At 39.7% G+C, this 15,714-nt stretch overlaps 1 protein-coding gene across 1 annotated transcript; it reads right to left on the bottom strand.

Moving 5' to 3' along the window:
* Positions 1–8,190: 8,190 nt before the first annotated feature.
* Positions 8,191–14,343, bottom strand: LOC125430510. The gene is made up of 2 exons (XM_048492468.1): positions 13,428–14,343; positions 8,191–8,233 (listed from the first exon to the last, which is right to left on the bottom strand). The coding sequence occupies exon 1, from the start codon at positions 14,279–14,281 to the stop codon at positions 13,433–13,435; it is 849 nt and encodes a 282-aa protein (XP_048348425.1). The 5' UTR covers positions 14,282–14,343; the 3' UTR covers positions 8,191–8,233; positions 13,428–13,432.
* Between the last annotated feature and the right edge of the window lie 1,371 nt (positions 14,344–15,714).

Below are 15,714 nucleotides of genomic sequence, written 5' to 3' on the forward strand. Positions count from 1 at the left end.
AGCTCTCTAGTATTCATCAAAAATTCTATGAAAGCTTTACTGACACACTGACATCTCTTCTGGTGTGTGCTGGATGTAATGACACATTATCAGCATGATTCTGATTGGGTAGGTTCATCTCCCAGCAGTCTTCCACCAGTACAAGTGCAGATCTGGCAACCCTACCAACAGCTTGGAGGAAAATGTCCTGTTCCTTTAATACAGGCTTAATATGTGGAGCTAGGCAGCTGAAGATTTTCATGTGGGTCTTGCTGAGAGGTGGGGCTTGGTATTAGCTCTGTTGCTCACTCTCTGGAAGCAGTGGAGAGGAGTAGCAAAGGAGAGGAGTAGCAGGGAGGGCTTTTGGGAAGGCTTTTCTTAAAACCAATTTTTAAAATATTTTAAATCAATCTCTGGAAGCTTTTAATGAGTGCCTCTCCCTTGAGCTTTCCTTACCTCCTACTATCCCTCAAGATATGTCCTTATTCAGTAAAACACCTGCGTGCGCCTCAGGTGCACACCGCTGCTTCCAGAGAGTGAGCAACAGAAGTAATAGCAAACCCCACCTCTCAGAAGCCTGGAGCAAGCACACAGCCAGAACAAAGAAAACAAGAAAAAAGGCCCTGTTAAAAATACACTGTTAAAAGATTTTAAAAATTGGCTTTAAGAAAAGCCCTCCAAAATGAAAAATTTGAATGATTCTTATAAGATTGGACATTATTTTACAGATGGAGAATACTGATGAAGAGAGTCTTAGGCGACCCCTGTGAAAAGGTTGTTCGACCCCCAAAAGAGTCCCAACCCCCAGGTTGAGAACCACTGAGTTAGGCAATATCTATATATATAAAAATCTAACAGTGTGTTTGTCTCTGATGGTCTCCCTCAGAAGCTGCTGGACGGATCACCCCAATTTCACAGGACGCCCCTCCCTGTCAGCGGTAGGTACCGGACCTTCAAGTCACCGAAATTCCATACCTGAGCCAGGTAAAATGTCTTTTTCCTGGCGCACCAGGCCATGAAGCTGTTTGTGTTTAACTGTCACCCTTAGAATGTTTGTGCAGCCTGTCTGTCTGTGGCCTGAGGGCTTAGTATGAGGGCTCAGAATGTTCACGCAGATGGGCAGAGATGAGCAGTGAAAACAGTAAATAGGTAATACTGTTAGGTAATACGACTGGAAGTGAAACACATACACACTTTCTGTCACAGGAGACGCCAGGTAATTTTCACTGTCTGTGCCTCACCCACTGCTACAACACACATCCAGCTCATCCTCACACACCTCACTCTGCCCTCCCTCACATCCAACCACCACTTCACCCACTTCCTCACCCATTCGGCCACAGCTTCCCTTTACTAAAAGTGAGCTGCAGTTTGCCTTTCTTCTAAGAAAATCCCACCGGTGGGGCTTAACCAAAACTACCAGCCTCGCTTCTTTTGCACATGGCCCTTAAGAACCCAGGGAGCTGGTCTTCCTCGATCTGGAGCCACCACCCTGCCTCTTCTGCTCGACTGGGATAGGCCTGCTTGCCCCAGTTCTGCCTTTTACCTTAAGCCAGGACTGTGTGTGTCAACCAGTCATATGGACAGCGGGATTCGCACTCTGGATAGTTCTGTTGTGAAATGGGAAGGGTTACCTTATACTAAAAAAAAAGACAGCACCATATAACGATGTGCATTGAAAAGGGAAAGAGGGATTCCATTTGATCACCCCAAAAGGCTATGCTGGGGATCATTGGACCTGCATGGACATCTGTGTGGGTTGTAGACTGTGATGAGAAGGACAATTGCCACAGCAATGCGTGGCTGGGCCCGCTAGTAATGTATAAAAAATGCATTCCCTGGTTCTGTCTAGAAACTGCAGCAATTAACACCAATGTTTGCTAAACTCACATATGCTCTAAGAACAGGAGTAGGGCATGCATCAAATTAATTTGTGCACTTTATAGATTCTAGTAGGCTTAGGATACAGTGAGATGTCTGGCATTTAGCTGCTATGAGTCTGGACAGTGCCTTCGCTGGAAAGCTTCTGAGAACTTCATGTATGCATAATGGAATTAATAAATGCATAGATAATATATTGAGAGGATTTTAAAAAGTCTTTTGTCTACTGGCAGCTGCCAATTATTCTGTAAATTTGACTGCTGCCCTCACCCCTATGATGCATATATCTGTGTATACCTTTCAGTGAGCACTCAAGAACTAGTTTCATTTCCCTCCTCAAGGCCTCTGACAGGTGCCCCACTTAGTTCTCGCTCTGCGTGTGTTTTGCTTGCAGTCTTCTAGTGTGTGAAAGGGAACCTGTTATTGAAGCTACCAGAATCTCCTGTGCAGGGATGTGCACACACAATTTTTTTTTTTTAGATTTGAGTGTATTAGACCCCCAAAATGTTCATATTACCCCAAAATACTGAATTACCATACTGGTGTCATTTTCCCCTTGGCTTTTTCCAGGAATCCCCATCATACTATGTGGAGAATCTTTCCATGGTTTGGCAGGGGAGGAGGGTGTTTATTCAGGCAAAAGCACCAAGGTCCCTTCTGCCTATGAAGAACAATGCACTTTCAATCCACTTTCAATGCACTTTGCAGCTGGATTTTACTGTGGCCGTTTTCCAAGACGGTTTATTAATGGCTTCTGGGAACGGTAAAACGCCGCTCCCAGGGGAGCTATTCGACAGGGCGGGCGCGTTAAGCAGCAGCGCCACCTGGCGCCGCTTCCCTCTCCCAGGGCAGCTGCCAGGGTTACCTGGAAAACAACCCTTTAAAGGTTGTTTTTTTCCCCTCGACAGCGCAGTTCGGCAAACGGGTGCGAACAGCACCGCCGACACGCGAAGCAGCCTTCGTTCGACCATTGTTTGCCTTCACCGGGCTCGTTGTCATTGCCACTATCGCTGTCCTCCTCACCCCCCGGAGGTCGGAGGGCAGCGGTGGGGCTTCGACGCCAGCAGGCCGCATCGACGGGGACACGGTGAGTCGAACGTGGAAGTAGGAAGAGGCGTCTGCGCGCCTGCCGCCTGTCGTTCTTCGAGGCGCTCTTCGCCTGATGCTTCCATGCGAACGGCCTCCGCCTCCACGCCGGCAAGAATTCTGCCGGCGTGGAGGCGCCTCCACGGCCGTGCGGAAACAGCCTGGGAGAAATAGCAAAATCCACTTGCAAACAATTGTGAAAGTAGATTAAAAGTGCATTATTCTGCTTGTGTGGAAAGGGCCCAAATTTGCAGCACAGATGCTGGTGTCTCTCTTTAGAAGAACCCCCAAGTTTGGTAAAGATTGGGTAAGAGGGTTCATACGAAAACTGTAGAACCAACCAGAAGTCTAAAGACAGAACTGAAGTAAAGCATAAATACTGACACATTAAATTATGCAAAGATTACATAGTAGGATCCTAGTTTCAGCAAGCTATACACAGTAGTATAGATCATAGTCCCTAGTAATTTTTCCAAGTAACTTTATGAATAATTTAGTACAGTGCAGTTCTATTGCCTACATAGAAAATCCTCTTGAATAATTCAGTATTGCATAGTTTGCAAGAACCTGCCTGACCTCTTCAGGTAGACAATTTCAAAAGACGGGGGGCCCAGTAGACAATGCACATGTACAGGCAATTGTTGATCCCCCCCCTCATTTGCAGGTTGGCACCTGCAGAAGACCCTGTCCCAATGTATGAAGCTGTCTTGCCAGGAGAGGATGGGCAGCCTGTGGAGTGACTACAGAATGGACATAATATGTGTGCTCCATCTGGCTCCTGATAATAGTTGAGCCATAGCATTCTGCACCAACTGGAGTTTTTGAACTCTATGTATGATGTGTAGAGTCAAAATACATCAAAAATATATTTTGACTCTAAATTCAGAATCAGTCTATACAGATCTTTTAATGAAATACAGGGGATTATTCTTGAATCCTTACACATGTAAAACTCTAGCCTTTTAAAAGTTAGTTTGGCTGATAGCAAAGTTAGATGGTCATTTGAACACATTGTATTTGTACAATACACCACAAAAGAAGTATCACCCCCTAGCATTTCAGAGTTACAGCTTAGAAAAACAAATGTCCTGCCCTTCAAGAGAGGCTTAGCAGAATGTTCTCAGTGGTGGGATTCAGTCAGTTCAGCCCAGTTTGGGCAAACTGGTTGTTAAAAGCCCCCTCTCTCCTTTCCCCTGAGAGACAGAGTGACGGAGCTTTTTGCTAAACCATCCCCCAGCACTGCCCGGCTCAGCTCTCCTCCAGGAGCCCAGGTTGGGGAGAAGGACTGAGCCGACCAGGAGCCCTCTGTTCCACCCCCCAAGTGCTGCCCACTTTCCTTAGCCAACGGATGAGGGTGGTGGTGGTCTCGAGCAGCCTGGCTGTCCCCTCAGCTTTCCTTCAGGCCCTGCCCCTCAGCCTTCCTTCACATCCCATCCCCCTATCCTTCCTTCAGGCTGCCTCCAGGCCTTGAAGGAAGGCTGGGGAAACAGAGCTTGCTTGGGTGGGCACCACAGCTCCTGTCCGTCCCCTTGGCCTGGCCCGTCAGGCAGAGCAGCTTTGTGTGGCCGAGCTGAGGGGTGGCCTGCAGCAAGCTCCCTGGCAGCCCCTCAGCCACCCCACTAGGCTGCCAAAGACTGCCACCACCCTCCTCCTCCGGCTAAGGTAAGTGGGGTGTGGGGGCGGCAGGGGATGAAGGCGGTGTGCAGCCAGAGGATGCAGCAGTAGGGACAACCAGTTACTGGATTTTTACAATCCCACTACTGATGTTACTTAACTGGTAATGTTATTTGCCATGAAAGGCATCCACAGCGCATTTTGGCACATTAATGCTTTACTGTTGCCTGCCTCTGCATGTGATCCCTGGAATTAGCAGAGCCAAACATCTTACATTTTTAAAATATAAATTAGCCTTTGGTTTATTTTAGTTCCTGCTGAAAAAAATATTTCTCTTTAAATACAATTCTTTCTTTTCTCATTAACTATAGTTACTAACACAACTGATAATTAAGAGTCAAGACGTGCTGCAATCCTAATAATACATTTCTGGAATTAAACCCCATTGAATGAAATGGGAGTTACTTCTGGAAATATATCCTTAGACACTATATTGATTATATGAATGTAAAGGCCAGTGACATGCTAATGGAAAACGTAGCCACAAAATGAAATAATAAACTCAACACAGTGGATTGTATTTTGTCAACAGGCTGTTGTGGGTTTTCTGGGCTTTATGATTTGGTAGTTTTTGCTCCTAACATTTTGCCAGCATCTACGGCTGGCATCTTCAGAGGCAAGTCATGGTGCAAGGTGTATCACAGAAAGAAACACATCTCACCATGACATGCTTCTGAAGATGCCAGTCATAGATGTGGGTGAAACATTAGGAGCAAAAACTATCAGACCACAAGCACAAAGCCTGGAAAATTCACAACAGCCAGTTGATTCCAGCTGTGAATGCCTTCAACAATACACTGTATTTTGTCAGTTTATTTTGGGTACTCACTTGGAAGAAGAAAGTGTAAAGAGAAGATGATTATATGATAGCATTCTGAAAACTACATGCAATATGCTCTTTCTTTTGGACACTGAAACAGTAGCTACAGATAAGAAGCAATAATTAGGAGCATATCAAAGGAACTGAAAATAGAGAGGATTCAAACTAATTATTTTCAAATAATCACCAAGTCTAATTACAAGATAAAAACAAATGTGGGGGCAGAATCTAAATTGCAGTTTCAGAGGTCAAAGAAGAGAAAGCAATAAGGCCTTTCCTTGTGTTTCATTATCTATCTTTTTATTTGCCCTGTATTTGACTAGAATCAACTTGTTAATTAGAACACTGATGCCTTTACTTGGTGTCTGGTATCTCCATAGAAGAAACTTTTGCAGCATCTTCAAAATCAATATTCATTTTTTGCTGAAAAACTGTACTGCAAATTTAAACTAGTGATTCAAATTACTTTGCACATCTGATATTCCATTTCAGAATGTTTTAAGCCAGGTTGTAATAAGATACAAATTACAATATTATTGCAAATTTTGTATAAAACAATTAGATAAAATAAGCAGGAATTCACAAGGACTTGCAAGAGACACATAATTTGCCATCCTCACAGGGGAAGGCAGGACTGGGAGCTCCTTTACTGCACTCACACACAGGTCTGGGCTGATCCATATTCAACCAAAATTTCCAACATGGTAGCAGAGTAGGATGGTTTCAAGCCCAAATTTTGAACTTTAAAACTAAAACAGATTTTTTTCTTTTCTTACATGGTTTAACAGCCACTGCTTGCTGTGTTTTTCTTTATTGCATAATCTAACAGCCAATGAGGAACTAAAGGAGGCAGAATCTTACAGCTTGCTTCCCTTTGTGTGCGTGAGTGTTTGTACCTCGGCACATACAAACATGACAGCAATATATCGCTTTTTCTACAGTAAAGGCAATCAACACATTCCTGCTGCCTTGAAGGTTTTTGATGCTAGGATTGGTTCCTTGTTACTGTATGGTTCCCCCTTTTGGATTTTGGCAATGGGGATCCCTAGTTGTGTGCTTTATGCTGCGCTGTGCATAGAGATGGGCCAAACAACTCTAGAAACCTTGGCATGGATAAGGGCCATAAAATATTGGCTACATATGCATTTTCAAGTGGGATCCAATAGTTATATTCCCTCTTTGTTATCAGATCACTTTATTTCTGAATGGAATACTTTGATCTTTAGAAAGGTTGAAGCTATTGGTTTCCCTTCGGAATCACTCCTTATGCTCACAAAGGTGAAAGCCTTCAGACTAGTTAAGAATAGGCGGATCTTGATTTTCATTATTTGACTCTTGCAGCCAAGACAACCTGCTCCCCAACTACCTTATTAAGGTAAGGTTAAGCGAGCGTGGAATTATGGCAACATATCTTCGTCTGCTGATTAATCCCACCAATAGGGGAGCTTTGGCTACTGCAAGATGTAATGTGCTGCCATCAGCTCTACTGGAGGGAAGATTTAAGAATATAGGACATTCTAAAAGGGTTTGTTCTTGTGATCTGGTTACAGTTGAAACACTTGACCATTCTCTGTTTGAATGCCCTAAATATAAGATATGCATGAAATATATGAATTCTATTTTCTTGCAATGTTCTCAGTGGCAAGAGTGTTACAAGATACCCAACCTCCTGAACAGCTCTGGTGTGCTCTTTTGCGAGACAATTGCAAATTTTATACTGGAAATTAATAATTTTAACTGTGTTTTTTAATCTTGTTTTACTTTGAAATTTTGTCCTGTTTTGTATGCCAATAAAGGCTTGTTGTTGTTGTTGTGTGTTTGGAGTGCAAAGAAAGCCTTCCAATTCTTTTTTTAATTCAAAATGGGTCAGCGCATGGCCATTCTGGAAAGACTTACTAGCTTAAATATTAATGCATGGCTCTACAGAATTCAGTCCCAGCTGAGGAAGAGGGCATTGCACTAACCACGCTTAAACCACGCTTTTTAGTCTGTCTTTTGCAGTTTAAACCAAATTAAACCAATCTCTCTGTCAATGGATAGAGATATTCACTGTCCCACTTTGAGCAGTACTCTATTTTGACCACACAATAAAACTGTGTTCTGCTCTTTTTTTCATTTCCAGTGCAATCCCTTTCTCCCACATTTATATATCTAGCAGAGTTTCTATGACTATTCTGAAATGCCTCAATATATTTTTTTATAAATGTTTTTTATTATATTAAATAAATCACCAATAAATCATACATGCACATTACAGTGTAACTCATTCCATTTTCATCTCTGTCTTATTTTACATTTCGTACATGTTAAATATGTATGTTAAGTGTAACCTTACCGACACCAACAGAGAAGAGAAGAAAAGAAAGAAAAGGAGAGATCCACTAGCAATGGGAAGGGCAGGAAAAGTGAGGGAAAAAGAAGACAAAAAGAAAGTGAAAAGAGAGGAAAAAGAAAAGAGAAAAGAGAAGGAAAGAAAGAAAGAAGAGGACTTCCAACTAAGGTTTTAATACTTATTAGTTACATCTTCAAAAAATAAAAAAAAATTCCTGTATAAATTTTAACATTAAATGAATGGTATTCAGCATTGAAGATAAGTCAACATATTTTTGGTTTCAGTTTCTGTTTGAAGAAAGTCATTAAATGGTTTCCAAGTCTTCATAATTGTTTCTATATTCTTTTGTCTTATTATGCCCGATAATTTGTCAATTGTGGCATATTCCATTAGAAGAGAGGTCCAGTCTTGAATTTGGGGAAGCGTTGTTTTCTTCCAGTTTCTTGCGATCAAGATCCTGGCTGCCGTAATCATCTATATATATAAAAATCTAACAGTTCGTTTTTCTCCTGACAAGTGAACTCCCAAACTACTGGACCGATTGCTTTGAAATTTTCACACAACGTCGCACTCACGTGCGACCAGGTTTGCATACTGTTTCCACACATCCTGTTGTGTACATGTCACAACTGTGGCCGTTTTTGTGAATCTGCCACAACTGTGACAGTTGGAACCACAGTTCTGTTCCGCAACAGCGCCATCTGCTGGCTGTCAAAGCAACACCCTCTGATATAAGGGAAACAAACATGCCTTCTATATTCCAGACTGGCATTCCCAGACTATTCCAGCCTTTCTCAAAGCAAAAAGGACTTTCAAATCCGCACAGGCTAACCGTATATATGACTGCCTGGAATGTGCATTAGTACATGAGAGAATTCACACCACCCGGCAAAGAAAACTTTGCAGCAGCCGATAGGTGCAAGGGTAAGTTACTACTTCTCCCTCATCCACATCAGTCAAAAAATGAGAAGCTCAGGACAGGGACAAAATTGACAACCTCACCTACAGAAAAATGAGAAAGACATACAGCCAGCCACACAAACAGCAGAGGGAATTGTAAGAGGGACAAACAGGCAAGAATATTGCGAAAAGCAAAAACTTCACCCCCCCACTAATATTACATGAAAGGAAAGAAATGCTATTAAGAATCTCAGCTCAGATCCAGAAATCATCATCCTTCCAGCAGACAAGGGAAATGCAACAGTAATCATGAAGACTGAAACAATATAAAGAAAATCAGAGAACTCCTGGATCCCACAACATTAGCCAAAAAAAACTGAAAACGCAAGACTCCAACCAAGAAACTCACTTTCGCCAAACCATCACATTGATTAAGAGCTCCCTCCATTCAACCAGACACCTTTTATGCCAACGACTCTGGGTAAGTCAGAAGCTGCTTCCACCTCCGGTTATATGGACTCCCCCAAATCCGACAAGGAATCCATCCCACTCAGACCTATTGTGAAGCTGCGATTGGTTACCCCATCGTATGAACTGGCAAAATTCTTGACTTCACAGTTTGGCCAAAGCCACATTGGACACACAGCCGCATTATGTTAAAGACTCAGCCCACTTTCCATCGAGAAAAAATTAGCCATTCCCCCCATCTTCAACCTCCTAGCGACAGACTTATCAGCTTTGATGTTGTCTCACTGTTCACCAAAGTTCCAGTGAAAGACACACTTGCACTCATCAGCCAAATGTTTCCAGATGACATCACTGCTTTATTTCAACACTGCCTAACAACCAGCTACTTCCAAGGGGACAATGATTATTATGAGCAGACCGATGGGGTGGCCATGGGAAGCCCCCTCAGCCCAGTGATAGCCGGGGTGGGGCGGGGTGCCATGCAAGGGAATGGGAGAGAGGGAGGGGAGCGAGGGGCCCCTTGCCCCTCCCCTCCCTTGCAAGCATTGTGCAATGATACATGTTCGAACCGTTCGCTTCCCCTTTTCTTTCTTTTCCACCTCACCAGACTGAGCCACAGCAACGCGTGGCAGGGCCCGCTAGTATATAATAATAACGTTTTACAATATTTTTGAATTTTAACGTCTATCATATTTAACAACATTAATTCTGGGCTGAAACTTATATCTAATTTTAGTATTAATTTAATATATTGATAAATGTCCCGCCAAATTTTTTTAATAATTTTACAATTCCACCAGATGTGAATTAGGGAGCCCTTTTCTTTATTACATCTCCAACATAAAGGCGAAACTCCACTGTACATTAAAGCTAGCTTACTAGGGCATAGGTACCACCTGTGCATCATCTTGTAATAATTTTCTTTCAATCTAGTGCAGCAGGTAAATTTTAATTCCTTCCAAGTTCTTTCCCATTGCTCTAAATATATTGTTTTGTTAAGATCCTGAGCCCAGCGCACCATACAGGTCTTTACCTGTTCTGCTTCTTCATCTTGCTGGAGCAGTATTTTATATATTTTACTGATGGCTCCTTTCTCCCCTTCTTTCAAAATTTTCCAGAATTCTTCTTCCTCCACTTCAAATCCTCTCTTTTGGTCCACTTTAAATTTTTCAATTATTTGTTTGTATGTAAACCACTGGCATTGAGAATTATTTATTATAATTTCATTTCTCTCCTTCAATTTAAATTCGGCGCCTGTTTTAATTAATATATCGCTATATCTTAATATCTCGTTTTTTTTATTTGTCCTTAAAGACACAGCTTCTAATGGTGAAACCCACCTGGTAGTTTTAAGTATACATTCTCTTTTGAATTTTTCCCAGACTCTAAATATTGCTTTCCTTATAATATGGTCACAAAAGTGCTGAAATTCTTTCCCTTCCATATACCAAACATAAAAGTGCCACCCGTAAAAAAGATCGTATCCTTCTAGGTTGAGAAGTTCCGTATTTTGTAATGTTATCCATTCTTTAAACCATAACATACTTGCTGCGTTATAGTACAGTTCTAGGTTAGGTAAACCTAGACCCCCTCTTAGTTTTTCGTCACACAATATTTGATATTTTATTCTGGTTTTATTCTTACCCCATAAGAATTTAGATATGTCTTTTTTGCATTTATCAAAAAAAGATCTGTTTGTAATGATGGGTATCGTTTGAAAAAAATAATTCATTTTGGCCAATACCGTCATTTTAATTAACGCAATTTTCCCTAGGAGTGTTAAATTAAGATTATTCCATTTTTTAGATTGTTTTTAATTATATTCCATTCTTTTTCATAATTGTTTTGGAAGAGCAGAATATTAGATTTTGCAATCACAATTCCCAAATATTTGATTTTGTTAACTATTTCGTATTTCATTATTTCCTTTACTTGTTCTTCTTTATGTTTATTTAAATTAAACGTTAATATCTTCGTTTTCTTTTCATTTACTTGTAATCCTGTTATTTGTTTATAATTCTCTAGTATCTTTTTCAACATTCGTTGGGATTCTTCTTGTGGATCTATAAATAGGGCCAAATCGTCGGCATATGCCTTTACTTTATATTCGAATTTGTTAATTTTTATTCCTTTTATTTCTTTTGTTGCTCTAATATGTTCCAGGAGTGGTTCCAATGACATAATAAACAAAAGAGGGGAAAGCGGACAGCCCTGGCGTGTACCCCTTTCAATACTGAATTTATTGGAGATCTCTCCATTTATCTTAATTTTAGCTGTTTGGTGAGAATAAATTGTCTGTATCCAGGTTTGAAAGTTTTCTCCACAGTTAATTTGTGCTAACATTTCTTTCATATATTCCCAACTTAAACTGTCGAAAGCTTTCTCTATATCTAAGAAAATCAACAGTGCTGGCTGATTAATCTTTTTTTGAAGTATTTCTATTAGGTTAATTATGGTTCGTATGTTGTTTCTAATGTATCTTCCTGGTAGGAAGCCATTTTGATCTGGAGCTATAATCCTATTTAATACCTGCTTAAGTCTGTTGGCCAAGATCATGGCGTAGATTTTATAATCGCTATTTAATAATGCGATCGGTCGATAATTTTTAACATTAGTTAAGTCATTACCTTCCTTAGGTATGACTGTTATTACCGTTTCTTCCCACGACTTAGGTATATTCTTGTCTTCCTTAATTTTATTCATTATCTGACACATTATTAGTGATAGTTGTTCTTCAATACTTTATAGAATTCATTTGGTATGCCGTCAGGGCCTGGAGATTTGTTTATTTTGAGTTTTTTGATAGTATTCTGGATTTCTTCCTTAGTGAATTCACTATCTAAATAATTTTTTTCGTCTTCTGTTATTATCATTTTAGTTCCAATTTTGGATGTCATTATGTGTTCTTTATTATTTTCTCGTTTTTTATATAATAATTTATAGAAATCCACAAATTGGTTTAAGATTTCATCTTGTTTGGTATATCTTTTTTCATCTTTTATTATTAAATCTATCTTTCTATTTTGAATCTTTTTTCTAATCTTCCAGGCCATCCATTTACCACTTTTGTTGGCACTATCGAATTCTTTTGTTTTTAATATTTTTAAATTTTTTCCCCATTTGATTGGAATAAAGCATTGTTAATTGATTTTGTAGGTTATTTAATTCTTTCAATAATTTTTCATTATTTAAATCCAACATTAGTTGTTTTTCTGTTTTCCTGATTTTTTGCCTGATTTCTAATTCATTCTTTTCTTTTTCCTTTTTCCACTGAGCGTTTTCTTTTATAAACAAGCCCCTGATAAACGCTTTACTTGTATCCCATACTGTGTTTAATTTTACTTCTCCATTTAAATTAATTTAAAAAAAATTGATTTCTGTTTTTATTCTCTCTGTCACTGTTTCTTTTCTTAGTAGGTATTCGTTTATTCTCCAAATTCCAATTTTTTTTTGTTTTTCCACTCCCAAATAATCGGTTTATGGTCAGAAAATATTTTTTCTCCAATTGTTATTTTGTTAGTTCTCAAACTTAAATCTTTTGTCCCCCACACCATATCTAGTCTTGAATATGTTTTATAATAGTTTGAAAAGAATGTATAATCTTTTTCATTGCCATGGTGCGTTCGCCATATATCTTGCAAGTTTAGGTAATCACCTAACTCAAAAAATACCTTTGGGAGTTTCCCTTGGATTTTTTTTCCTTTTTCTTTTTTTCCCAGTCTGTATAAGTTTATCTAAATGGGTTGAAACCACTCCGTTCATATCACCCATAATACAGATACTATTGTAATCCAGTTCTTTCAATATTTCTCCTAATTGTTCATAAAAAATGCTTTTATTTTCATTTGGGCCATATAGACCCACCAGTAGAGTTTTCTGAGTTCCCCATTTAATTTCCACCCCAATAAATCACCCTTCTTTATCAACAAATATTTGTTGGGGGTTATATTGATTTTTTACATATAGCACCACCCCCTTCTTTTTCTTCTCCCCTGCGGCCACAAAACTTAAGCCTAATTTGTCATTACAGATTAGTCCTATATCTTTTTTTCTTATGTGTGTCTCTTGCATACAAACTATATCATATTTATTTTTAATTAAATAATAAAATATTTTCCTCCATTTTTCCGGAGAATTTAGTCCATTAACATTCCAGCAGATTATTTTCCCGGACATTGTATCGCTCTGTTAATCAATATATATATATATATATACACACTCTTATCCTATCTTAACAAACAAAAAACAGATTGAAAAACACACTTAAAGTAACCAATTTCTACTTACTTATTTTAGTTTCCTATCTTTAATTTGATTTTTTCTAAAGTCTCTTTGGCTTGCTGAACTGAAAAGAGTCTGTAGAATTTACTTTCATAAGTAAATTGGATTCCCTCCACTTCTTCCCATTTGAAGGTGATGTTTTCATTTCTTAGGAAATTAATTAAACTAAAATATTCTTTCCTTCTATTGAGAATCCACTTTGGTGTCTCTTTAAGTATGGTTATTTCTTTTGAGTCAATTACCATTTTTTTCTTTGAGTTTCTTTTTAAGATCTCATCTCTGGTTTGCTTTCTGTCAAAGAAAATCAAAACGTCTCCTTCTCTTATGTCTTTATCTGAAGTTCTGTAATTAAGTCTTATTATCTTGTCAATGTCGTCTTCAAGAATGTCTTCCTCTATATCCAGATATTTCGAAAGGTTATTAATCATTATCTTATTCAGATCTGTTTTGTTTATTGATGGAATCCCTCTAAATCGTAAAATACGTTCTTTCTTTCTCAATTCCAGAAGTGCATTTTGCTTGGTTAATCTTTCTATTTCTTCTTTACAGGAGTCTAATTTTCCTTCTATTGCTGCATTGACCACCACTTGGTTCTTGATTTCCTCCTCTATTGTTTGTATTTTATTTTCCAAGGGTTTCAATCTACTTAGTTCCAGCTTTACAGTGTCTATATCTTTCTCAATTTTTTCAAAAGTTTTTTCAAAAGTATCTAACTTGTCTTCAAGCTTATTGAATCTTTGCGTAGATTCATTTCTTATTTCAGTTACCATTTCCAACAGTTGGTCAATTTTGTTGTCATTTCCCATCTTCTCTATACTATCTGGGATACTGTTTTTCCTTCCTTTTGCCGCCTTGGCCATTTTTTCAATATATAGTCCCTTTGGGCCAGTCTTTAGTCTATATCAATTTCCTTTATTTCAGTCTGAATATCAGAATGCCCCAATAGGTCCCATCAGAGTTCAAATTATTTACCAGTAAGGCAATTGGATAAGGTTAAATCAGTCCAGATTGTCTCTTTGCTTTCACCTCTCCAACTCCGACTCACACACAGGCGCTCATAAAATTTCTTACTGCCTTGTAAGCGTGCGCGCTGCTTGTTTTCCTCCCCTCAACAGGCAAACTCCGGGTTTGCTTCTTTCCGTCAGGCGCACAGTCTTCTATCTGCTTTGTAGACATGCGCATTGCTGAGTTTCCCCGCTTTGCGGGCATGCGCAAAGTCTATCTCCCTCTGTTAGTGCGCCGACGCAGTCGACAAGGCTACCGCTTTACTCGCTTTACTCGACTTGCAAACCGCATTTCTAAGCCGCTCCTCCCCTCCACATCGTTTGTCTTAAAGCCGTATCTCCAATGCTCTTTCTGGTTAGTAGTTTCTCACACCCACTACCATATTTCGTAAGTACAATAACAATATCTTCTTTTCCCTTAGTTTTAGTTGTTTTAACTGTTACGGGGATATGCGAACGTTTGCCGCTGCAGTTATCATTCTCCATCACTCTCCCTTAGCTTGCCAGACTCCCGCTGTGGGCAAGCGGCCAGTCTTTTCTGCCTTTGGGTGGACGGGATTTAGAGAGCAAAAACTCTCTCTCGACCTTCCTTTATCCAGGAAGGCTCCCCCCCTAATTCCCCTGAAGCTGGCTGGGGTTATAGGCTGGGGAGTTACCCATTTCTAAGTCTGCAGCCGCAGCCGAAAAACAAGCGGTCCGTCTTCGCCTCCCTCGTAACCGGAAGTCGAAATGCCTCAATATATCCAGGTCCTCTCGGAGGTTCAAAGGCTGCTGAGTCACTTTCTGTTTTTGATCACTACAGTCATAACAAAAATAACAAATCGCTTGTAAAAACATAGACACCAAAGAATAGGACATAAATTGCAAATTTTATCAAATGCCAACAAATAATGTTCAAAATGTGAGGATCTTTTTGAGTTTGAGGCCTACATCAAATGACCCTCCTGCTCTCACTCCACCAAGTTCTTCCATCACAGCTCTTCCTATTTAGCCATGGAATGGATCCAAAGCACCCAAATCACAGGCTCATTCCGCACACGCAGAATAATGCACTTTCAAGCTGCTTTCAGGGCTCTTTGAAGCTGTGCGGAATGGCAAAAACAGTTGTGAAAGCAGCTTGAAAGTGCATTATTTTGCGTGTGTGGAATGAGCCACAGTTACATTCACAAAGAAGACTCCTTTCCTTCCTGCTGCAGATTGCTATACTCTTGAAATAGAACAGAAATGCTGTTTGTGCAAGAGGAACAAGACTTAGGATCAAACCTATAGCATACTGATGTCAAAATATG

Source organism: Sphaerodactylus townsendi, linkage group LG04 (assembly GCF_021028975.2).
Source record: "Sphaerodactylus townsendi isolate TG3544 linkage group LG04, MPM_Stown_v2.3, whole genome shotgun sequence".
NCBI classification, from domain to species: Eukaryota; Metazoa; Chordata; class Lepidosauria; order Squamata; family Sphaerodactylidae; genus Sphaerodactylus; species Sphaerodactylus townsendi.